Here is a 25,796-nt window from a genome sequence, read left to right as displayed (position 1 = left end):
GCTCTGGGGGGCAGATGTGGACAGGTAACGGGTCCAAGGCTGGGGGCAGGGCTGGGGCTGGGAGCGAAGCCCTGGCTGGGGGCTAAGGGTGGGGGGGAGCCTCGGCTGGGGCCAGGAGTGGATTTGGGGGCCGAGCAGGGCTGGGTGGTGCTCCCTCCCTGCCCCCTGTGGGGGCTTGTCCAGGCCCCTGCACATCCTCTTAGGCAGGTGCACCCCACTGTTTGGGACCTCTGCAGATAAGGGGGCAGGAATAGCTTAGATGTCCTGTGGCATTATCCATAATACTATTAATAACACATGGCTATTGTTGGAAAGTGTTTCCTGCCAATAAAAGTTCTTGTGACTCCCACACGAAAAATACCTTAAGGACCTTAAGGGCTACAGTCCTCAAAAAAGGGGGGTGGTAGTCTAAAATGCCTGTCAGTAAAGTGGCCCGAACAAGTCTTATACTGATGTTAAACCCTTCCCCTTCACACTTTGTTCCCCTTCATGTTTTCAGGATTCTTAAAGGGTGGCCCTTATTTCCTTCTTTGAAGTGGATAATAAAGGTAGTTGTCACGCTGTCTGGAATGGTTCGTGACCATGAGTGCCAACCTCAGTGGAGACTGTCAAGAAGCAAGGCAGACACCCCAAACTGGTGGCATGGTCTATAATTAGATTTCACCAACCCAGTAACAAATGTGAACTCCTGAAGCACTATACCAGTCTTACCATGGAGTCACAAACAGTTCCCTTGGGCACTCCAATCTATCTTGCCACCCAGGCAAGATGAACTTAGTGATAAATGGACACGCCAAAGATCGCTAAATATTCAAGTTCCTCCAAGTCCCAAGAGATCAGTCACTTACCCCAGATCAACTTGTACTTTGATATGACACCAAAGACAATGCTGGTAGCCAATCCTATAGTAAACTAATTAAGAAAAGAAATTAGTTATTTACAGGTTAAAGCAGGCAATATGTATGCACAAATGAGTTAGTCTATGGTTTCCAAAATGTGATATGTAATAGTGTGTCCACTGAATGTCTTGGGGCTAATCCAGGTTGCCCCTGGGGATGTCTGCTTTTGTTTCTTAGCTACAGCCCTTGTGTGAGTCCAAACAGCAAAGAGATAACTATTTCCTCTTGTGAGTATCTTTATATGAATTTCCCCCAGAGTTCAAACCAATGTGACATGTGCTTCTGCATGTAACTTCTTCATGGGGATGGGGCAATCAATGATGTTTTTGTCCTACAATGGGCCATTTAGTTTTGATAGTCCTTCTTGATGAGCGGAAGCATTCTTCCTGCTTAGGTTCATAAGTTCAGCACAGCACTTTTACAGTTATAAAGCAAACTTATATTTTACCTTGTAAACAAATTCCCAAGAGATTGTACAGAAACACATCAGCCCCTTGTAAGATAAGGAGAGGATAACATGATGATGGGTGAGGACATTTTGTTCAAAATAACAGATGCAAAGTATAAGGGCGATAACTTGTTTGTATCAATGTATATAAGGCAAAGTCATAGGAGGAGCATCTTTGTATTGGCCAAGGGGACAGAATCCCTGTATACACATTGAGCCTTTACCTTGTCATAGGCATACATGTGAGAGCCTGTGACCCGTTGGGTAGGGTGCTAGAACCGTGCTTTGCTGACAATAAACCTGGCCGAGCACCTTTGCCACCAAACCGTGCCTGTGGTCTTTCTTTACGAATAACATTGAGGTCTGCTGAATTGGCATGCAGCTGACGTTGGAGCTCAAGAAACACCAGTACTTAGCAGCATTAACGTTGCAGCAGTAACAATAGTTCTTCTTCGAGTGATTGCTCATGTGTATTCCACAGTAGGTGTGCATGCTCGCCATGTGCACTGGTGCTGGAAGTTTTCCCCTTAGCAGTACCCGTAGTGGGGGAGCCCCGCTGCGACCCCTGGAGTGGCACCTCTATATCACGCCATAAAGGGGGCTGTGCACTCCCCCCACCCTCAGTTCCTTCTTGCCATCAGTGAAGGTAGATGGAACTTGTGCTCCAGGATTGCTGTAGCTTCTATCCTTGGTAGTACCTTGACTGTTACTAGTTTTCTCCAGTTAGTAGCCTGGCCTGGGGCATGACCCGAGCCCCAGGCTTCAAGTCATGCGACTCCTGTCGCAATTCCATGCTCCGAAGCGATCCATACTCCGAGTGTCTTCGCTGCCTATGCGAGGCTCACATAAGTGAGCGGTGTAAAATTTGTAGGTCCTGGTTGCTATCACCTCAGCCCACCGGGTCTCGGAGCTTAGGGCCCTGACCTCCGAGCCCCCGTACACGGTCTTCCATAGGGATAAGGTCCAGCTCCTCCCGCACCCGGCTTCTGCTGAAGGTAGTCTTGGCTTTTCACATAGAACAGGACATTTTCCTCCCGGTTCTCTGTCCTAAGCCCCATTCCTCCAATGAGGAACAGCACCTGCACATGTTAGATGTGTGCAGAGCACTGGCCTTCTACCTGGACAGAACCAGGCCATTTCGGAAATCCCCTCTGCTGTTTATTGCATCGGCCAAGCGCATGAGGGGGCGACCGGTTCCACCCAGTGGATTTCCCGCTGGATCACCTCGTGTATATGCACGTGTTACGAGCTGGCAGGGGTTCCCCCGCCTCCTATAGTAAAGGCTCATTCGACGAGAGCTCAGGCCTCATCGGCTGCCTATGTGGCTCACGTCCCTATTGAGGACATCTGCAGGGCCGCTACATGGTCCTCTGTCCACACCTTTTCATCGCACTATGCGATCATCTCCCAAACGCAGGATGATGCCGGGTTTGGTAGGGCAGTTCTCCGCCTGGCTAACCCTTAAACTCCTACCCACCTCCATCAGGTATAGCTTGGAGTCACCTACTGTGGAATACACATGAGCAATCACTCGAAGAAGAAAGGACAATTACCTGTTCCGTAACTGGCGTTCTTCGAGATGTGTTGCTCAGGTGTATTCCACATCCCACCCTCCTTCCCCTCTGTCGGAATTGTCTGGCAAGAAGGAACTGAGGGTGGGGGGAGCGTGCAGCCCCCTTTATGGCGCGATATAGGGGCGCCACTCCAGGGGTCGCAGCGGGGCTCCCCCACTACGGATACTGCTAAGGGGAAAACTTCCGGCACCGGTGCACGTGGCAAGCATGCACGCCTACTGTGGAATACACCTGAGCAACACATCTCGAAGAACGCCAGTTACGGAACAGGTAATTGTCCTGCAGCAGCAGTAAAAACATGCTCCATGGGGGTTGGCTCCCTTGTTGTCACCAGAGAATCTCCGCGTCTCCTCAAGATATTGGTTGGGGTTGTCCTCACCTTTGTTGTAGCCTGATAGGTGCCAGAGGATCACTGTCAGAACCAAGATTGGCATCTGTCCCACAGGACAGGCTTTTGGCCGAGTGCCTACTGGCCACCAATATCTTACCCTTGGGATGTTCTTCAGTCCCTGAGGTCTCACTCTGACTTGTTCCAGAAATAGATCACCAAACCCAACGGTGGCTCCTGCTCCCAAACCATCTGAGCTGCAAGTGACCAATGAGCCCATTCTCCCTGTACCTCTAGGGCTATTCGGACTGGATTCTCTGGTGCAATAACAGGACCCATCGCTGGCACAGCAAACCGCATCTTCATTCTTTCCAGATGACTCTCTGTGACAGAATAGTACTCTCCCTTAGTGCCTGAGTGCTTTAAGGCATATCGGGATCTCCTGAGGCATATGGCTGCTATCTTGGGTATCCAGCTGGAATTACTGCAGGAGAATACACATAAAATGCTGGATAGTCTCCAACAATCAGCTCCAGGGAGAGTAGCCCTCCCAATAAATGAGGCTCTTTTGGAGCTTACCAAAGCCCTTCTGGAATACTCCAGTTTCTTTGCCTCCCAAGGGAAAGCATTTGGAGAAGCGGTGCTTTATTCCCATTCAGAGTTTGGACGGTTTCTACTCCCATCTGGCCCTTAATTCTCTGGTGGTAACTGCAGGGCACGGCAGGGAAGGTTTAAATCCACAGAGTCCAAAAGGATGGATTTAATGGGGAGAAAGATTTATATCTCCTCTTCCCTGCAAATGTGCATCGCAAACCAGCAGACGTTGCTCTCTAAATATGTCTTTGTTAATTGGGTGACCATGTCTAAGTTAATGGACAAGTTGCCTGAACCCTCCAGGGGAAGAATTTATGGCATGCTTGCAGAAGGCTGTACTTGTAGGGTGTGCAAAATCATGTTGCAGTCAGTTCTGAACGTGGTGAATGTCTCAGCCAGCATCAGCAGTGACCATGAGGAGGGCCTCCTAGCTGAAGAATTTGGGTATTGTACCCAATGTGCAGCAGACCACTGATGACTTACCTTTTGAAGGCTGGGTTTGGTTTTCAGAAAAAACAACAAAACCCTACATTGTTTTAAAGACTCCCAAGCTACTTTACATTTTTTGGGAGTATGTACTCTGCCCGTGAAGAGATGCCACTATGCTTCTGTCTGGAGTGGCTCACAAGTGAGAATACTAACCTCAGGGCAGAATGTTAAGAAGCAGGACACAAACCCCAAATTGGTTCTATAATTAGATTTCACCAGCTAAATAGCAAGTGTAAACTCCTCAGTTACTAAACAGCCTTAACATAGAGTTCCAGACAGTTCCTTAGGTATTCCAATCTATCTTGCTATCCAGGAAAGCTTGACTCTGTGATAGATGGTTACTTTACACCAAAGATCGCAAAATATTTAGGTTTCTCTAAGTCCTAAAGGATCAGTCATTTACCCCAGGTCAATTTGCACTTTAGATCTCACACAAAAAACAACCTTTTTAGCCAATCCTGTAGTAAACTAACTAAAGGTTTATTAACTAGGAAAATGAGTTATTTACAAGGTTAAAATAGATTGATTATAATCAATACTTATAATTATAATAATTATTAGATTTGTTAGATTGTCGGGCTCATGGGTCAGTGGCTCGAGGTCTAGTTGGCAGCCAGTATCAAGCGAAGTGCCCTAGGTGTTGGTCCTGGGGCCGGTTTTGTTCAACATCTTTATTAATTATCTGGATGATGGGATGATTGCACCCTCAGAAAGTTCGCAGATGACACTAAGCTGGGGGGAGAGGTAGATTGCTGGAGGGTAGGGATAGGGTCCAGAATGACCTAGACAAATTGGAGGATTGGGACAAAAGATATCTGATGAGGTTCAACAAGAACAAGTGCAGAGTCCTGCACTTAGGACGGAAGAATCCCATGCACTGCTACAGGCTGGGGACCGACTGGCTAAGCAGCAGTTCTGCAGAAAAGGAGCTAGAGATTACAGTGGATGAGAAACTGGATATGAGTCAGTAGTGTGCCCTTGTTGCTAAGAAGGCTTAATGGAATATTGGGCTACATTAGTAGGAGCATTGCCAGCAGATGGAGGGAAGTGATTATTCCCCTCTATTCAGCACTAGTGAGGCCATATCTCACTACAGAAAGGATGTGGACAAATTGGAGAGAGTCCAGCAGAGGGCAACAACAGTGATCAGGGGCACATGATTTATGAGGAGAGGCTGAGGGAACTGGGCTTGTTTAGTCTGCGGAAGAGAAGAGTGAGGGAGGTTTTGATAGCAGCCTTCAACTACCTGAAGGGGGGTTCCAGTGGGGATGGAGCTCGGCTGTTCTCAGTGGTGGCAGATGATAGAACAAGGAGCAATAGTTTCCAGTTGCAGTGGGGGAGGTCTAGGTTGGATATTAGGAAATATACTATTTCACTAAGAGGGTGGTGAAGCACTGGAATAGGTTACCTAGGGAGGTGGTGGAATCTCCATCCTTAGAGGTTTTTAAGGCCTGGCTTGACAATGCCTTGGCTGGGATGATTTAGTTGGGGTTGGTCCTGCTTTGAGCAGGGGGCTGGACTAGATGACCTCCTGAGGTCTCTTCCAACTCTAATCTATGATTCTATACATACATAAATGAGGTGCAGTCTTAGGTTTCAGATGGTGATAGAGCTGCTGAAATATGCCAAGTCTCAATGTCCACTAGGGCTAATCCAAGCTAGTCTTGGGGATCTCTTGCTCATGTTTAGGAATCTTTTTTCCCTTAGAGTACAAATATCATAAAAAGACCCCTAATTCCTTCTGGTCAGGGATTTTTATCACCACCTTCTCAGAGTCCAAGCTGATGGGATGAGCTTCTGCATGTAACCTCTTCATGGGTGGGTGGGGGAAACAACCAACAAAGTCTTTATTCCACAATGACCCATGTGGAGTCAACAGTCGTTCATGATAGGCAGGCAATAACACCTTCTGTAGCAATCCAGCATTTTGCAATAAGTGACTTTTTTTTCCTGTTGGGTGAGTTAGACTTTCAGCACAAACATTTTACAGTTGTAGAGAAAACGCTTAAGTATTACCTTGTAGTATAGTATACAGATATTATAAGTAGGATTAATACATGCAGTGTCTTACAAGCATTCCATAAAGTCTAAACACTAAACTCATTCTTATAACAGTAATATCTATTTTAGCTATACTAACCCACAGGTAAACCAGACTGGTTTCCAGCTACACATTTGTCAATGAGGCCTGGGCCTTTGGCATAAGCAGGCACCTGGTCTGCCAGCATCACACCCCCAATGCAAAACTGGTGTAGGAAGGGGTCACATTCTTGAATATGCCTCAGTTTCCCCCTCCTTCCCCCCCATTCATGATAGGGCATCTGCCACTCCATTTTCTTTCCCTGTGATTTGAATTATTTCCATGACATATTTCTGCAGTGCTAGGCTCCAGCATAATAGTCTTGGATTGGTCCCTTTAGCTCTGTGCAACCATACTAGAGGAGAACGATCTGTTAAAACCTTAAATTTTTTATTAAGCAACTTAAACCTTATTTGTGTAACAGCCCAAACGACGATATAGCATTCCTTTGAAGGGGTCAACAAATGTGGACAAGGTTGGATCCAGTGGACATAGTGTACTTAGATTTCCAGAAAGTCTTTGACAAGGTACCTCACCAAAGGCTCTTACGTAAATCAAATTGTCATGGGATAAGAGGGAAGATCCATTCATGGATTGAGAACTGGTTAAAAGACAGGGAACAAAAAGTAGGAATAAATGGTAAATTTTCAGAATGGAGAGGGGTGTTCCCCAAGGGTCAGTCCTCGGATCAATCCTATTCAACTTATTCATAAATGATGTGGAGAAAGGGGTAAACAGTGAGGTGGCAAACTTGGCAGATGATACTAAACTTCTCAAGATAGTTGAGACCAAAGCAGACTGTGAAGAACTTCAAAAAGATCTCACAAAACTAAGTGATTGGGCAACAAAATGGCAAATGAAATTTAATGTGGATAAATGTAAAGTAATGCACGTTGGAAAAAATAACCCCAACTATACATACAATATGATGGGGGCTAATTTAGCTACAACTAATCAGGAAAGAGACCTTGGAGTCATCGTGGATAGTTCTCTGAAGATGTCCACGCAGTGTGCAGCAGCAGTCAAAAAAGCAAACAGGATGCTAGGAATCATTTAAAAAGGGATAGAGAATAAGATGGAGAATATATTATTGCCCTTATATAAATCCACAGTACGCCCACATCTTGAATACTGCGTACAGATGTGGTCTCCTCATCTCTAAAAAGATATACTGGCATTAGAAAAGGTTCAGAGAAGGGCAACTAAAATTATTATGGATTTGGAACGGGTCCCATATGAGGAGAGATTAAAGAGGCTAGGACTTTTCATCTTGCAAAAGAGGAGACTAAGGGGGGATATGCTAGAGGTATATAAAATCATGAGTGGTGTGGAGAAAGTGAATAAGGAAAAGTTATTTACTTGTTCCCATAATATAAGAACTAGGGGCCACCAAATGAAATTAATGGGCAGCAGGTTTAAAACAAATAAAAGGAAGTTCTTCACACAGCGCACAGTCAACCTGTGGAACTCCTTGCCTGAGGAGGTTATGAAGGCTGGACCATAACAGGGTTTAAAAGAGAACTAGATAAATTCATGGAGGTTAAGTCCATTAATGGTTATTAGCCAGGATGGGTAAGGAATGGTGTCCCTAGCCTCTGTTTGTCAGAGGGTGGAGATGGATGGCAGGAGAGAGATCACTTGATCATTACCTGTTAGGTTCACTCCCTCTGGGACACCTGGCATTGGTCACGGTCAGTAGACAGGATACTAGGCTGGATGGACCTTTGGTCTGACCTAGTATGGCCATTCTTATGTTCTTGCTCTATGACAGCATAGTTCTGTTCAGTGGGAGTCAGTTTTTTTACTCAAGAAGGCAATGGGAGCCTCTTGTCCCCTAACCTTACGGTAGTCTTGCACCTAATCCAATGTTGGAAGCATCAGTGCACAGCACAACGTGTTTGCTGAAGTCAGGGCTGGCTAAAACTGGCTCTTTAGACAAAGCCTCTTTTATGTCCTTGAAGACTGTCTCAACCAGTCTGACTTCCCCTTTTTTGTAAGGTCTGTTGTGGGGGCCACAATGTCACTAAGCCCCTTTACAAACCTCTGGTAATAGTTGGCCAGACCAATAAAGGATTCTTGCTTTGTGGGGAGGCCAACTCTGAACAGCATCTACTTTTAAAATGTCAGGGTGAACAAATCCACTGCCCATCCTGTGTTCTACATAAGATACCTCTGCAGCACCCATTTTGCACTTGGCGTCCTTGACAGTGACGTTGGCTTCTCTACACCTCTAACATTATTCCCACATGGTGCAAATGCTGTTGTCAGGGGGTTACTAAAGATACATAGGCCCTGGCACAATTCTGTAATCCCTGCAACACTTCATTGATGAACCTTTGGAAAGCGGCCCCTACGTTAATTACTCCAAAAGGCATAACCTTAAGTTCAGGCCAGATTCCACTATAAAAGCTGATTTTTCCTGGGCGTCCGCATCTAAGGAATCTGCAACACCCTCACATCAAATCCAGTGTGCTTATGAATTTTGCATCTTCCAATAGATCCAGTAGATCCTTTACTTGGAATGTGGGGTAGTATAGTTCACGTTGGGTGATAGCATTAAACCTTCTATAGTCAACTTAAAACTTCCTCTTGGTTTTAACCCTTTTAGGTACCATGTCAATAGGGGATACCCAGGGGCTTTTTGCTTTAGTAATTACCCCCATATCCAGCATGCTTTCCAGTTCCTCCAGAATTTGCTTCTGCATTTCTCCTTTAGTATATGATATGCTTTGCTAGGAACAGGACAATACCATGTATTTTCAATGGAATGTACAGTCTTGTCAGTTAAACGTGACTGATTGGAAAATACACTGCTCTACAGCCAAAATGCTTCTGAAATAAATGTAGTCAAACTTTACTGATTCTGGGTCACTGAGAACGAAAATTATGCTTAAAATTGTTGATTGGCTCTAGTTTTCAAGATATGCTATTGGGTCGGTATATACGACCCTTGACTTGGGAATGGCAGAGGATAAGTGAGTTATAAAGGGAAGGGATCTCAATTTAAACCAGAAATGACTAAAATACATCTTTGACTGGATCTATGAATAAATCTATGACTCAGTTTGGACAGTACTTGCTTTTTAGGCAAAACAATGAATGATGCAATCTGAAGCTGGTATTGCGTCATACATGATATGAATTGCATCATGTTATTCCTCAAAGTCATGGATGATGCAATCATAACGGAGTTTACATCACTCTGCTGAACAAATTGCCCTATATCAGCTCTAGAAATCATACAGTGTCGTGCTCTCTTATTTGTCAGTGTTTGATTTTGCAAAGGGACACATTTCTGTTTAGCCAAAGTGAGCAGAGATGCCTCGTACTTGTGTGAACAGTGCAGATAACTTCTGCTATGTTTGTGGTGAAGTGACTTTTGCATCACAAAAGTGCAGTAGAACCACTATGGTTAAGAAAGCCTATCACCTTTATTTTGGCTGCAAAATTGGAGATCAGGACAAGAGGTGGGCCTCACACATATGCTGCAACACTTGCGCAACAAATCTTCGCCGGTGGTTGAACAGGAAAAGGAAATCTATGCCTTTTGCAGTGCCAATGATTTGGAGAGAGCCAACAGATCATATCAGCAATTGTTACTTCTGCATGGTGCCTCCAGTTGGGAAAGGTGTGTCAAAGAAGAAAAAGTGGACTGTGCATTATCCAAACATTCCATCAGCTATACGCCCAGTACCCCACGGAGAAGGACTGCCGGTTCCTGATGCACCAGAATCATTCTCACTTGTGTCAGATGAGGAAGAGGAAGAGGATGAAATTTCTGGTCCTGAACCATCAATGTCACAGGACCCATATTTTCTCCCATCCTCTTCCTCTGAACCACACCTCATAACACAAGGTGAACTGAATGACCTTGTCAGGGATTTGGAACTACCCAAGAGTAAGGCAGAGCTGTTGGACTCCAGCCTACAGCAGTGGAATCTCCTGGCAGGTGATGTTAGGGTTTCCATGTTCCATGAGCGTCAAAATGATCTTGTCCCATTCTTCTTCATGGAAGGTGATCTTGTAGCCTGCAACAACATCGATGGTGTGATGGCAGCCCTCAACATCGTTCACGATCCAGATGAGTGGAGACTGCTCATTGATTCATCGAAGATGAGTCTTAAAGCTGTTTTACTGCATAATGGCAATGTTTTGCCATCAATTCCAGTTGGTCATGCAGTCCATATGAAGGAAACCTATGACAACATGAAACAACTTTTGAGGTGCATAAACTATGACCAACATCAGTGGCAGCTTTGTGGCAATTTGAAGGTTGTTGCTCTCTTGCTTGGTCTGCAGACTGGATACACAAAGTACTGCTGTTTTCTCTGCGAATGGGATAGTCGTGCAAGAGATTCCCACTACATCAAGAAAGATTGGCCACTCCGACAGTCATTGGAGCCTGGGAGGAAAAGTGTGGGATAAAAGGGAAGGTCCTTTCATGGACTGAGAACTGGTTAAAAGACAGGGAAAAAAGGGTAGGAATTAATGGTAAATTCTCAGAATGGAGAGGGGTAACTAGTGGTGTTCCCCAAGGGTCAGTCCTCGGACCAATCCTATTCAACGTATTCATAAATGATGTGGAAAAAGGGGTAAACAGTGAGGTGGCAAAGTTTGCAGATGATACTAAACTGCTAAAGATAGTTAAGTCCAAAGCAGACTGTGAAGAACTTCAAAAAGATCTCACAAAACTAAGTGATTGGGCAACAAAATGGCAAATGAAATTTAATGGGGATAAATGTAAAGTAATGCACATTGGAAAAAATAACCCCAACTATACAACCAATATGATGGGGGCTAATTTAGCTACAACAAGTCAGGAAAAAGATCTTGGCGTCATCGTGGATAGTTCTCTGAAAATGTCCACGCAGTGTGCAGAGGCGGTCAAAAAAGCAAACAGGATGTTAGGAATCATTAAAAAGGGGATAGAGAATAAGACTGAGAATATATTATTGCCCTTATATAAATCGATGGTACGCCCTCATCACGAATACTGCGTACAGATGTGGTCTCCTCATCTCAAAAAAGATATACTGGCACTAGAAAAGGTTCAGAAAAGGGCAACTAAAATGATTAAGGGTTTGGAACGGGTCCCATATGAGGAGAGATTAAAGAGGCTAGGACTCTTCAGCTTGGAAAAGAGGAGACTAAGGGGGGATATGATAGAGGTATATAAAATCATGAGTGATGTGGAGAAAGTGGATAAGGAAAAGTTATTTACTTATTCCCATAATACAAGAACTAGGGGTCATCAAATGAAATTATAGGCAGCAGGTTTAAAACAAATAAAAGGAAGTTCTTCACACAGCGCACAGTCAACTTGTGGAACTCCTTACCTGAGGAGGTTGTGAAGGCTAGGACTATAACAAAGTTGAAAAGAGAACTGGATAAATTCATGGTGGTTAAGTCCATTAATGGCTATTAGCCAGGACGGATAAGGAATGGTGTCCCTAGCCTCTGTCTGCCAGAGGGTGGAGATGGATAGCAGGAGAGAGATCACTTGATCATTGCCTGTTAGGTTCACTCCCTCTGGGGCACCTGGCATTGGCCACTGTCGGTAGACAGGATACTGGGCTAGATGGGGATCGCTACCCCTTCCTGCTTCTCCACGTGGGCACCAATGATACTGCCAAGAATGACCTTGAGCGGATCACTGCAGACTATGTGGCTCTGGGATGAAGGATAAAGGAGTTTGAGGCACAAGTGGTGTTCTCGTCCATCCTCCCTGTGCAAGGAAAAGGCCTGGGTAGAGACCGTCGAATCGTGGAAGTCAACGAATGGCTACGCAGGTGGTGTCGGAGAGAAGGCTTTGGATTCTTCGACCATGGGGTGGTGTTCCAAGAAGGAGGAGTGCTAGGCAGACTGGCTCCACCTAACGAAGAGAGGGAAGAGCATCTTCGCCAGCAGGCTGGCTAACCTAGTGAGGAGGGCTTTAAACTAGGTTCACCGGGGGAAGGAGACCAAAGCCCTGAGGTAAGTGGGGAAATGGGATCCTGGGAGGAAGCACAAGCAGGAGAGCACTAGAGGGGAGGACTCCTGTCTCATGCTGAGAAAGAGGGACGATCGATGAGTTATCTTAAGTGCCTATACACAAATGCAAGAAGCCTGGGAAACAAGCAGGGAGAACTGGAAGTCCTGGCACAGTCAGGGAACTATGATGTGATTGGAATAACAGAGACTTGGTGGGATAACTCACATGACTGGAGTACTGTCATGGATGAATATAAACTGTTCAGGAAGGACAGGCAGGGCAGAAAAGGTGGGGGAGTTGCATTGTATGTAAGAGAGGAGTATGACTGCTCAGAGCTCTGGTATGAAACTGCAGAAAAACCTGAGAGTCTCTGGATAAAGTTGAGAAGTGTGAGCAACAAGGGTGATGTCGTGGTTGGAGTCTGTTATAGACCACCAGACCAGGGGGATGAGGTAGACGAGGCTTTCTTCTGGCAACTAGCAGAAGTTGCTAGATCGCAGGCCCTGGTTCTCATGGGAGACTTTAATCACCCTCATATCTGCTGGGAGAGCAATACAGCGGTACACAGACAATCCAGGAAGTTTTTAAAAAGTGTAGGGGACAATTTCCTGGTGCAAGTGCTGGAGGAACCAACTAGGGGCAGAGCTTTTCTTGACCTGCTGCTCACAAACAGGGAAGAATTAGTAGGGGAAGCAAAAGTGGATGGGAACCTGGGAGGCAGTGACCATGAGATGATCGAGTTCAGGATCCTGACACAAGGAAGAAAGGAGAGCAGCAGAAAACGGACCCTGGACTTTAGAAAAGCAGACTTTGACTCCCTCAGGGAACAGATGGGCAGGATCCCCTGGGAGAATAACATGAAGGGCAAAAGGGGTCCAGGAGAGCTGGCTGTATTTTAAAGAATCCTTATTGCGGTTGCAGGAACAAACCATCCCGATGTGTAGAAAGAATAGTAAATATGGCAGGCGACCAGCTTGGCTAAACAGTGAAATCCTTGCTGATCTTAAACCCAAAAAAGAAGCTTACAAGAAGTGGAAGATTGGACAAATGACCAGGGAGGAGTATAAAAATATTGCTCAGGCATGCAGGAGTGAAATCAGGAAGGCCAAATCACGCTTGGAGTTGCAGCTAGCAAGGGATGTGAAGGGTAACAAGAAGGGTTTCTTCAGGTATGTTAGCAACAAGAAGAAAGTCAAGGAAAGTGTGGGCCCCTTACTGAATGAGGGAGGCAACCTAGTGACCGAGGATGTGGAAAAAGCTAATGTACTCAATGCTTTTTTTGCCTCTGTCTTCACAAACAAGGTCAGCTCCCAGACTGCTGCACTGGGCAGCACAATATGGGGAGAAGGTGGCCAGCCCTCTGTGGAGAAAGAAGTGGTTCGGGACTATTTAGAAAAACTGGACGTGCACAAGTCCATGGGGCCGGATGCGCTGCATCCGAGGGTGCTAAAGGAGTTGGCAGGTGAGATTGCAGAGCCATTAGCCATTATTTTTGAAAACTCATGGCGATCGGGGGAGGTCCCAGATAACTGGAAAAAGGCTAATGTAGTGCCCATATTTAAAAAGGGAAAAAGAAGGATCCGGGGAACTACAGGCCAGTCAGCCTCACCTCAGTCCCTGGAAAAATCATGGAGCAGGTCCTCAAGGAATCAATTATGAAACATTTAGAGGAGAGGAAAGTAATCAGGAACAGTCAGCATGGATTCACCAAGGGGAAGTCGTGCCTGACTAACCTAATTGCTTTCTATGATGAGATAACTGGCTCTGTGGATGAGGGGAAAGCAGTGGATGTGTTATTCCTTGACTTTAGCAAAGCTTTTGATACGGTCTCCCACAGTATTCTTGCTGCCAAGTTAAAGAAGTATGGGCTGGATGAATGGACTGTAAGGTGGATAGAAAGCTGGCTGGATCGTCGGGCTCAACGGGTAGTGATCAATGTCTCCATGTCTAGTCGGCAGCCGGTTTCAAGCGGAGTGCCCCAAGGGTCGGTCCTGGGGCCGGTTTTGTTTAATATCTTTATTAATGATCTGGAGGATGGTGTGGACTGCACTCTCAGCAAGTTTGCAGATGACACTAAACTAGGAGGCATGGTAGATACACTGGAGGGTAGGGATCGGATACAGAGGGACCTAGACAAATTAGAGGATTGGGCCAAAAAAACCTGATGAGGTTCAACAAAGACAAGCGCAGAGTCCTGCACTTAGGACGGAATAATCCCATGCACTGCTACAGACTAGGGACCGAATGGCTAGGTAGCAGTTCTGCCGAAAAGGACCTAGGGGTCACAGTGGACGAGAAGCTGGATATGAGTCAACAGTGTGCTCTTGTTGCCAAGAAGGCTAACGGCGTTTTGGGCTGTAGAAGTAGGGGCATTGCCAGCAGATCGAGGAACGTGATCGTTCCCCTTTATTCGACATTGGTGAGGCCTCATCTAGAATACTGTGTCCAGTTTTGGGCCCCACACTACAAAAAGGATGTGGAAAAATTGGAAAGAGTCCAGCGGAGGGCAACAAAAATGATTAGGGGTCTGGAGCACATGACTTATGAGGAGAGGCTGAGGGAACTGGGATTGTTTAGTCTCCAGAAGAGAAGAATGAGGGGAGATTTGATAGCAGCCTTCAACTACCTGAAGGGGGGTTCCAAAGAGGATGGAGCTCGGCTGTTCTCGGTGGTGGCAGATGACAGAACAAGGAGCAATGGTCTCAAGTTGCAGTGGGGGAGGTCCAGGTTGGATATTAGGAAACACTATTTCACTAGGAGGGTGGTGAAGCACTGGAATGCGTTACCTAGGGAGGTGGTGGTTTTTAAGGCCCGGCTTGACAAAGCCCTGGCTGGGATGATTTAGTTTGGAATTGGTCCTGCTTTGAGCAGGGGGTTGGACTAGATGACCTCTTGAGGTCCCTTCCAACCCTGATATTCTATGATTCTATGGACCTTTGGTCTGACCCGGTACAGCCTTTCTTATGTTCAGCATCCCCCACTTGTTGAATCAAGGAAGATTTTGTTACCACCCTTACACATCAAGAACTTTGTCAAGGCCATTGACAAAACACAAGCAGCTTTCAAGTACCTCCATGGAAAATTTCCAAGATTAAGTGAAGCTAAGATAAAGGAAGTTGTCTTTGTTGGTCCTCAGATTCGTGAACTTCTTCGAGATGATGCATTTGACCATGCACTGCGTGGCAAGGAAAAGATGGCATGGAAAGCCTTCCAGTTAGTGGCAATATATTTTCTCGGAAACAACAAGGCAGACAACTACAGGTTGTTGGTGGAAAACCTCCTCAAGGCATACAAAAGCCTTGGTTGTAACATGTCACTAAAGATGCATTTTTTGCACTCTCATCTAGATTTTTTCCCACCGAACTGCGGAGCAGTGAGCGACGAGCATGGCGAGCGATTTCACCAGGACATTGCAACAATGGAGAAACGCTATGAGGGCAAATGGAGCCCATCAATGCTTGCAGACTATTGCTGGACAGTGACAAGAGATGCTCCATTTAATGAATACAAGAGACAAGCCAAGAAGCGCCGAGTAGACACTGAGTAGGACTAAACTATGTACATAATAGTTTTTTGCTTTTTGTTTCATAATAAATTTTATTTATATAACCCTTTTGCTGATTTTTAAAGTGTTACATAAACAGGACAGGTGAACTATTATCATGTAAAGCAACCATAAACACATGAAAAGACCTAGGTTTACAATTTATGATTCAAACTCTACTATCTACACAATATACATAGACATGTAAAAACTTAAATATCTTAGAAACAGTAGCCAATCAGTTGTTTTAATTGTCATATTTGAATTCAGCACATCAAAATACATAATAAATAGCACATTTTATCTCTGAAGTAGACGACTTCTCAAAAATTGTAGACCAGTGATACCGGCCTGTGGTGTTAGCAAAAGAGCTAACATCTCCTTCTTTAGGGTGGGGTTCAAACCCTCCCACATTTCAATGCTCTACAGAGGAATTTCTTTCTTACTCTCCCTGACCAAATCAATTAATGGGGTCAGTAAACATTCCCTCATCAGCATAACAAATCATATTCATTGCCATTTCCCTTTCATGCTAAGCTTTCAGTCTACAGTATGAACACCTCAGGAATGGAGGTTGTTTGTAACTCTGAACAAAATATTGTGATTGTTCTTAGTTGACAATGGAACATGGGCTTAATACAGTATTGAAATGTTACTATAAAGGAAAAAAATGCTACTTTTTAACCATCTTAATTTAAATGAAACAAGCACAGAAACTTTGTCAAATCTTTTTTTAAACTTGCCCTTTATTTTTTTAGTAGTTTACATTTAACAAGGTATTGTACTGTATTTGCAGTTTTGGGCAGTTTGACTTTTATATGACTGGGAGCCCCACAGTGCTGGCAGATTACCTGCCTTCTCTTAGGGTAGGGGTTTTAAAATCTGGGCTCCCTACGGGATTTTTTTTATCATAGTTGGGGTTAGGTTTATTTCCAGACACCTTCTCTTCTTAACATGGGGAACAAAGGGATTTCCTTTCCCCGGGGATTTGCGCCCCCCCATGAGCCCTTGATTCAACATATCAGCGATTTCTGCAGCCTCCAAAACGGTAGAAGGGGTTTTTTTTGTCACAAATGGCTGCCTTCACCTCATCTGTAACTGCCCATAACAATTGCTCTTGGGCTATCAGATCAAACAGTTCTTCTCTGAGTGATGATCCCTATGTGTATTCTACACATGGGTACACAGGTGCGCCATGTGCCCAAGTATGGAGATTCTTCAAAGCAATGCCTGTTGACCCATATGTGCACGGTATCTTCCCTCATGCTCCCAATGGACGGTACAGTAGGCTGTGTAGGTCCACGCCTGTCCAGTTCCTTCTTACTGCCGCATGGCCCGAGTCAGAATTGTGTCCTCCTTTAGTCTGCGCATGACCTGTAAAGTAAAATATGTGTAAATATATTTTAGGTATTAGCTTGGAACTTATATAGTTAGTGTATATACTATACAATGGTTCCTCTCTTCCCCGCCCCCCCAATCGGGGTGACTCCTCCCTGGTCCTGGAACTATGCCCAGAGTCCCAGGATTCAAGAACTGCATCTTCTGCCCTCACTCCTTCTCTATCAGGGATGAGCATGAATAGTGCCTATACTGTCTGGGAGAGGCATATATTTCTGCAAAGTGCAGTATTTGCCAATCCTTTCCACCCAGAACTCGAGGCCCGAGAGCTCCATTTGAAAAAGTTCTTCATCAAGAAGCTATGAGGTGCCACTATGACCTGGAGCCAGGAGACTCTTCCTCCCCCGCCCCACCACCACCACATAGATCAGACTCAGCCGTGCGCCTCCAAGCAGTTGCCTTGAAATGGAGTCTCTAACACTGAAGCCCAAGGACTCTTCCCACAGGGCTCCCTCTGAGAGTAAGTGACGCTCTCATAGACAATATGGGGAGATCCCTGCAGAGCACTTGTGACACTCTCCACCCCATATTCACCATAGTGATAGGATTATGACATATATTTTGTAGAAGATGCTTCATAATTGTTATGTGAGGTGTCAATGGAAAAGTTATGGTTTGCTGAATATGCTTATCCTATTTGCATGTATCATTTTTGTATGTGGAGTTATGAATATTGACTATGCATCTGTATTTCAAATGTATTTGTTCCCGAGTAATACAGATGCTCCCTGACTTACGCAAGCATTCCGTTCCAGAACGCCTTGCGTAACTTGTATTTTGCATAAGTCGGAAGCATATCTCCAACCATTATGCAAAAAAAAAAAAAACCTCCTATTTCTAGCTTTCCGTAAGCTTGGGTTTGCATATGTTGGGTTTATGTAACTCGGGGAGCGTCTGTACCCACAAAATAGTTTATATCCAGTCTAGTCAGCATATTGTGAATAAACTATTTAAGGTAAAGGTCCATCAACAAAAACAATGGGCCATGGGAAAAGACTATCTTCATCTGATGATCTTTCCTGTGGTGGATGCTTCAGTCAGGGTATGAGTAATGGCTGCTAGGATGCATCGAAGCTTGCAAGGGCATGTGACTAGATCACGTAGCCCTCGAAAGCTTATGCTCAAATAAATTTGTTAGTCTCTAAGGTGCCACAAGTACTCCTGTTCTTTTTGCTGATACAGACTAACACGGCTGCTACTCTGAAACCTGACTAGATCATGTAATACTGTACTCCATCTTGTTGCTTATACTTTTCCACAAACTGCTGGGGGCTTGGCTTGAAACAAAGAAGTTCCCTCCACATGGAAGAACTGGGCTTCACTCCCCCTACAACACAACACCTGAGGGACAAAGACTGAAATGGGGGAGGGGATCCCAGCAGGACAGAAGAATTCCAGCCTGTGTATGCAAAAACTGTAACCTACTTGTACTAGCTAACAGGATGAGAAACTACTTAATTCAAATCCTATCTAATTTATAAAGCTTAGGCCTGGTCTACACTACGAATTTAGGTCGACTTTAGCAGCGTTAAATCGAATTAAGCCTGGACACGTTCACACGACGAAGCCCTTTCTTTCGACTTAAGGGGCCCTTTAAACCGGTTTCTTTACTCCACCTCCGACGAGGGGATTAGCGATAAAATCAGCCTTAGCGGGTCGGAATTGGAGTAGTGTGGACGGAATTCGACGTTATTGGCCTCCGGGAGCTATCCCACAGTGCTTCATTGTGACTGCTCTGGACAGCACTCTCAACTCAGATGCACTGACCAGGTAGACAGGAAAAGCCCCGCGAACGTTTGAATTTCATTTCCTGTTTGCCCAGCGTGGAGAGCACAGGTGACCACGCAGAGCTCATCAGCACAGGTAACTGTGATGGAGACCCAGGATCGCAAAAGGGCTCCAGCATGGACCGAACGGGAGGTATGGGATCTGCTCGCCATATGGGGAGATGAATCAGTGCTAGCTGAACTCCGTAGCAGTAAAAGAAATGGCAAAATATTAGAAAAGGTCTCCAAGGCCATGAAGGACAGAGGCCATAACAGGGACGCACAGCAGTGCCGCGTGAAAATTAAGGAGCTAAGGCAAGCCTACCACAAAACCAGAGAGGCAAATGAAAGGTCCGGGGCACAGCCGCAAACATGCCGCTTCTACGCAGAGCTGCATGCCATTCTAGGGGGTGCAGCCACCACTACCCCAACCGTGTGCTTTGACTCCTTCACTGGAGAAACACACAGGGAAGAGGGTTCGGGGTATGAGGAAGAGGAGGATGAAGATAACGTGGATAGCTCACAGCAGCAAGGAAGCAGAGAAACCAGTTTCCCCAACAGCCAGGATATGTTTATCACCCTGGACCTGGAGCCAGTAACCCCCGAACTCACCCAAGGCATGCTCCCAGACCCTGAGGGCACACCAGGGACCTCTGGTGAGTGTACCTTTGTAAATATTACACATGGTTTAAAAGCAAGCGTGTTTGATGATTAATGATTAATTTGCCCTGGCAATCGCGGCCAGTACAGCTACCGGAAAAGTCTGTTAACGTGTATGGGGATGGAGCGGAAATCCTCCAGGGACATCTCCAGAAAGCTCTCCTTCATGTACTCCCAAAACCTTTGCAAAAGGTTTCTGGGGAGGGCTGCCTTATCCCGTCCGCCATGGTAGGACACTTTACCATGCCAGGCCAGTAGCACATAGTCTGGAATCATTGCATAACAAAGCTTGGCAGCGTATGGTCCCGGTGTTTGCTGGCATGCAGACAGCATCCATTCCTTATCACTCTTTGTTATCCTCGGGAGAGTGATATCATTCACGGTCACCTGGTTGAAATGGGGTGATTTTATTAAGGGGACATTCAGAGGTGCCCGTTCCTGCTCGGCTGAACAGAAATGTTCCCCGCTGTTAGCCACGCGGTGGGGGGAGGGGTGAAGTGATCATCCCAGAAAATTGGGTGTGTGGGGGAGAGGGGGGTTAGTTGGGTTTGTGCTGCATGTTAACCCGGGAACCGAAGCCCCTCCTTTTACATTGCAAACCCATTTTAAATGGCCAACCCAACGGGTGCTTGGTATGGGAAATGAGGGCGCTACTGTTTGAAACCATTCCCACATGTTAAGAAGGTGAAAAAAGCCAAAAGACTGTGGCTTACCATGGCTGCCTGCAAGCCGAAATCTGTTGCCTGGCACTGCATGAGTGATTTCTCACACCAAACCGGCAGGCCCTCAATATAAGAGGAAAAATGCGACCTTGTAACGAAAGCACATGTGCTGTGTAATGTGAACAGCAAAATTTAACGTGAAAGAGTGTACCCATTGTTCTCTAAAATGTGTCTTTTTTAATCACCTCTCCCTTCTCCTCCACCAGCTGCAAATGTTTCTCCTTCACAGAGGCTAGGGCTGAAAATGATAGGTGGCGTCAGCTTGCAGACAGAAGCCAAGAGTCAATGCTCCGGCTGCTGGAGCATCAAACTGATATGCTCCAGCTTATGGTTGAGCTGCAGGAAAGGCAACAGGAGCAGAGACCGCCGCTACAGCCCCTGTGTAACCAACAGCCCTCCTCCCCAAGTTCCATAGCCTCCTCACCTAGACGCCCAAGAACATGGTGGGGGGGCCTCCGGCCACACAGTCACTCCACCCCAGATGATTGCCCGAGCATCAGAAGGCTGGCCTTCAATAAGAGTTAAAGTTTTAAACTGCAGTGTGTCCTTTTCCTTCCCTCCTCCCGCACCCATCCCGGGCTACCTTGGCAATTATCCCCCTAGTTGTGTGATGAATTAATAAAGAATGCATGAATATGAAGTAACAATGACTTTATTGCCTCTGCAAGCGGTGCTCGAAGGGGGAGGGGAGGGTGGGGTTTTTGGTTTACAGGGAAGTAGAGTGAACCGGGTGGGGGGGTGGGGCGGAGGGTTCATCAAGGAGAAACAAACAGAAGTTTCACACCGTAGCCTGGCCAGTCACAAAACTCATTTTCAAAGCTTCACTGATGCGCACCGCGCCCTGCTGTGCGCTTCTAACTGCCCTGGTGTCTGGCTGCGCATAATCAGCGGCCAGGTGATGTGCCTCAATCTCCCACCCCGCCATAAATGTCTCCCCCTTACCCTCACAGATATTGTGGAGCACACAGCAAGCAGCAATAACAATGGGGATATTCTTTTCACTGAGGTCTGAGCGAGTCAGTAAGCTGGGCCAGCGCGCTTTTAAATGTTCAAATGCAAATTCCACCACCATTCGGCACTTGCTCAGCCTGTAGTTGAACAGGTCCTGACTACTGTCCAGGCTGCCTGTGTACGGCCATGGCATTAAGGGGTAGGCTGGGTCCCCAAGGATAACTATATGCATTTCAACATCCCCAACGGTTATTTTCTGGTCCGGGAAGAAAGTCCCTTCCAGCTTTCGAAACAGACCAGAGTGCCTGAAGACGCGAGCATCATGTACCTTTCCCGGCCATCCCACGTTGATGTTGCTGAAACGTCCCTTGTGATCCACCAGGGCTTGCAGTAGCATTGAAAAGTACCCCTTGCGGTTTATGTACTCGGTGGCTTGGTGCTCCGGTGCCAAGATAGGGATATGGGTTCCATCTATCGCCCCACCACAGTTTGGGAATCCCATTGCAGCAAAGCCATCCACTATGGCCTGCACGTTTCCCAGAGTCACTACCCTTGATATCACCAGGTCTTTCATTGCCCTGCAACTTGGATCACAGCAGCCCCCACAGTAGATTTGCCCACTCCAAATTGATTCCCGACTGACCGGTAGCTGTCTGGCGTTGCAAGCTTCCACAGGGCTATCGCCACTCGCTTCTCAACTGTGAGGGCTGCTCTCATCCTGGTATTCTGGCGCTTCAGGGCAGGGGAAAGCAACTCACAAAGTTCCATGAAAGTGCCCTTACGCATGCGAAAGTTTTGCAGCCACTGGGAATCGTCCCACACCTGCAGCACAATGCAGTCCCACCAGTCTGTGCTTGTTTTCCGGGCCCAGAATCGGCGTTCCACGGCATGAACCTGCCCCAGTAACACCATGATTTGCACATTGCTGGGGCCTGTACTTTGTGAGAGGTCTATGTCCATATCAATTTCCTCATCACTCTCGTCACCACGCTGCAATCGCCTCCTCGGCTGGTCCTGGTTTTGCTTTGGCATGTCCTGGCTCTGCATATACTCCAGGACAGTGCGCGTGGTGTTCATAGTGCTCATAATTGCTGCGGTGATCTGAGCGGGCTCCATGATCCCAGTGCTATGGCGTCTGGTCTGAAAAAAGGCGCGAAACTAGTATCTGACGGACGGAGGGAGGGAAGGAGGGAGGGAGGGAGGGGCGAGTGACGACATGGCGTACAGGTACAGGGAATTAAAATCAACAAAGGTGACTGTGCATCAGGGAGAAACACAAACAACAGTAACACAGAATGCCCCCCCCCCAAAGATTAAACTCAAAACCCTGGGTTTAGCAGGCCGTTGATTTCTTGGAGGGAGGGGGAAGCAAATGAATACAGAACAAATCTATTTTTTACATCTTAAGCTGGCAGACGACAGTGCAGCATGACTGATAGCCCTCGGCATCTTCTGGGTGCTTGGCAGAAAATACTGGGCGCTTGGCAGAAAATAGCATACTACGACTGATAGCCATCATCGTCGAGACTGCCCAGGTGCCCATGATTGACAGCCACTGCAGTACGATGACGACGGATACCAGTCATAATATACCATCTTCTACCAAAAGGCAAGGGGCTGCTGTTGTGTGCAATGCAGCCCCATGTCTGCCAGCCCCACGTCTGCCAGCACCCAGATCGCCGATGAAGGCTACCAATCATACTGCACCGTCTACTGCCAAAAGGCAATTAGCTGCTGCTGTGTAGCAATGCAGTACCATGTCTGCCGGCACCCAGAGAACATATGGTGACGCTGAGCTGAGCTGAGCGGGCTCCATGCTTGGCGTGGTATGTTGTCTGCACAGGTAACCCAGGTAAAAAGGCACGAATCGATTGTCTGCCGTTGCTCTGATGGAGGGGGAGGTGCCTGATGACATGTACCCAGAACCCCCCGCGACACTGTTTTGCATCATTCAGGCATTGGGATCTCAACCCAGAATTCCAATGGGCGGCGGAGATTGTGGGAACTTGGGATAGCTACCCATAGTGCAACGCTCCGGAAGTCGACGCTAGCCTTGGTACTGTGGACGCGGTCCGCCGACTTCATGCACTTAGAGCATTTTATGTGGGGACACACACAATAGGCTGTATACAACCGATTTCTATAAAACCGGCTTCTATAAATTTGACCTAATTTCGTAGTGTAGACATACCCTTAGATTGTGTTTGTTTTATTTTTTAGATAATCTGATCTGTACACTGTTACTTATAATCACTTAATGTATCTTGATGTAGTTAATTTGTTTTATATTTTTACCTAAAACAGTGTGCTTGAAATGCTTGGGGAATCTGCTCAGGAACAAAACCTGGTGTATTGTCATCTCCACATTGAGGGCGAGGCAGACTGGGTAATAATCTTATACTGGTCAGGCTTTTGACCAGGGCAAGATAGTACAGCTCTGGGGTCCTAGGCTGTGGAGCTAGGGGAGGGAGGTTGTTTGGCTGGAACCTCTTTATTTTTAGTTCATGAGTGGCTGAGGAGAAGCATTGATGTAACTGCAGTTGGGTTTGTCCCTGTGTCACCGTGCCTCAGTGGGTCACAACTGAGAATACCAAATTCATGACAAACTGCTGAGAAATAGGGAAGACACACCCCAAAACTGGTTTCAGAGTAGCAGCCGTGTTAGTCCGTATCCGCAAAAAGAAGAACAGGAGTACTTGTGGCACCTTAGAGACGAACAAATTTATTAGAGCATAAGCTTTCGTGGACTACAGCCCACTTCTTCGGATGCATATAGAATGGAACATATATTGAGGAGATATATATGGTTATTCTTCCATAAGATATGCCAAACCAGCAACCAAGGTAAACTTCTGTCTCACCACGCTGGCTAACAAGTAGTCAGAAATGCAGCCTCCTTAGGTATTCCAGTCCTGGATTCATCACCCAGACACTAGACTTAATAAGTGGTTATTTAAAACCAATTTCATCAAAGGGTTCTTCTGATCCAAAAGGACCAGCCATATACCCAGGTCAATATATAACTTAGATCTTACCCAATAATCATCCTGTTGCCAATACTATAGTATCTAATATCTAAAGGTTTGTTATAAAAAGAAAAAATTGTGAGAGTTAAAATTGGTTAAAGGAATCAAATACATACAACAATTGTAGACTTCTTGTATCAGGTTTGGAGCAGCGATGGAATAAACTGCTGGCTTGTTAAGTCTCTAGTTGCTTCCAAATAATTGGAAGGTCCTCTGTCCCTTGGTTAGAATGTGCCCATTAGTATAAGTCCATAGTCTAGAGATCAGAGCAAGAAAGAGGCAAAATAGAGATTTTTCTAGGGCCTTTTATAGCTTCTGCCATGTGGAGAGAAACTTCATTGTCCTAAACCAGTGTTTCCCAAACTGTGTTCCGCAGAACACTGGTGTTCCGCACAATGTGAATAGGTGTTCCGTGAAAGAATCATAATTTTTAAAAAGGGTCTTTAAATGTTTTTTAATTTTAAATTTGGCATATTTGAAGCGTAGTTTACAACTCTTTTTGAATGACTATAATTTAACATAAAACTCTTTTTCTGGTTATTGATAGACCTCGTATTGAATATCATGGCGTAAAGAGAACGTGCCATGCAAGCATGTTGATGTCTACCCCTTTCGGGCACATTTCAGTTAGTGATATTGTATCCCTTCAGCTCGAGGCTGCGCGAACTGCAGTGATATGCACACACCATTCTCTTACGCCATGTTGAATATACCATATTCACTCAACACGTTCAAACTTGTGGGTCTTTACCGTGTGTGCAATAAGCACAACTAAACTAGCTTCACTCGAAACTAGCTTCACTGGTCCTGCCATGCGGGCAGGGGACTGGACTCGATGACCTCTCGAGGTCCCTTCCAGTCCTAGAATCTATGAATCTATGAAACAATATAAATATTTGTGACAAACAAAATTTGACAAAAATCAGTATTTCTAAATATTGTTGCTAAACCTAATCACCATGGATTTGTGGCTAAAAGAAGGAATTTTGAAATGAAAAGCAAGTTCTTCTGGTACTCCAACTGTGGCCAAAATAAATGAGCAAAATATTGTGACACTTCGAAGTGAAGATGAACAATTGCAGTCTTTTGTTGCCAAAAAATCTGTTAGTACTAGTGAGTTATCCAAGGTGAAAGAATTTCCACCAAAGTATATTAAAAAAAAACCAAGAAGAAGCAGGTGTTAAAAGTCCGAAAGTATGATGAAAGTTATTTGTCTGTCAGTTTTACGTGTGTTGGAAATAAAGATGTTCCTGATGCGCAGTGTGTCGTGTGCAACAATATACTAGCAAACAGTTCATTGGCTCCTGCTAAACTTCGTAGGCATTTGGAAACCAAGCATGCTGAAT

General features: G+C 45.8%; 1 protein-coding gene across 3 annotated transcripts in view; it reads left to right on the top strand.

The window, feature by feature from the left end:
• The window catches only part of IPO9 (importin 9), a 257,420-nt gene that overhangs the window by 204,443 nt on the left and 27,181 nt on the right, over positions 1–25,796 (top strand). The window contains exon 24 of one of the 3 annotated variants that reach the window (XM_065595107.1): positions 20,680–21,107. The exons of the other annotated variants lie outside the window; for them this stretch is intronic. Coding sequence (XP_065451179.1) covers positions 20,680–20,709 — 30 coding nt within the window. The 3' untranslated portion in view covers positions 20,710–21,107. Of the gene's footprint in view, positions 1–20,679; positions 21,108–25,796 lie in introns of those variants that run through there. 3 annotated transcript variants of the gene reach the window in all.

Source organism: Chrysemys picta, chromosome 4 (assembly GCF_011386835.1).
Source record: "Chrysemys picta bellii isolate R12L10 chromosome 4, ASM1138683v2, whole genome shotgun sequence".
Lineage (NCBI taxonomy): Eukaryota > Metazoa > Chordata > Testudines > Emydidae > Chrysemys > Chrysemys picta.
This window is presented reverse-complemented; position numbering and strand designations above follow the sequence as displayed.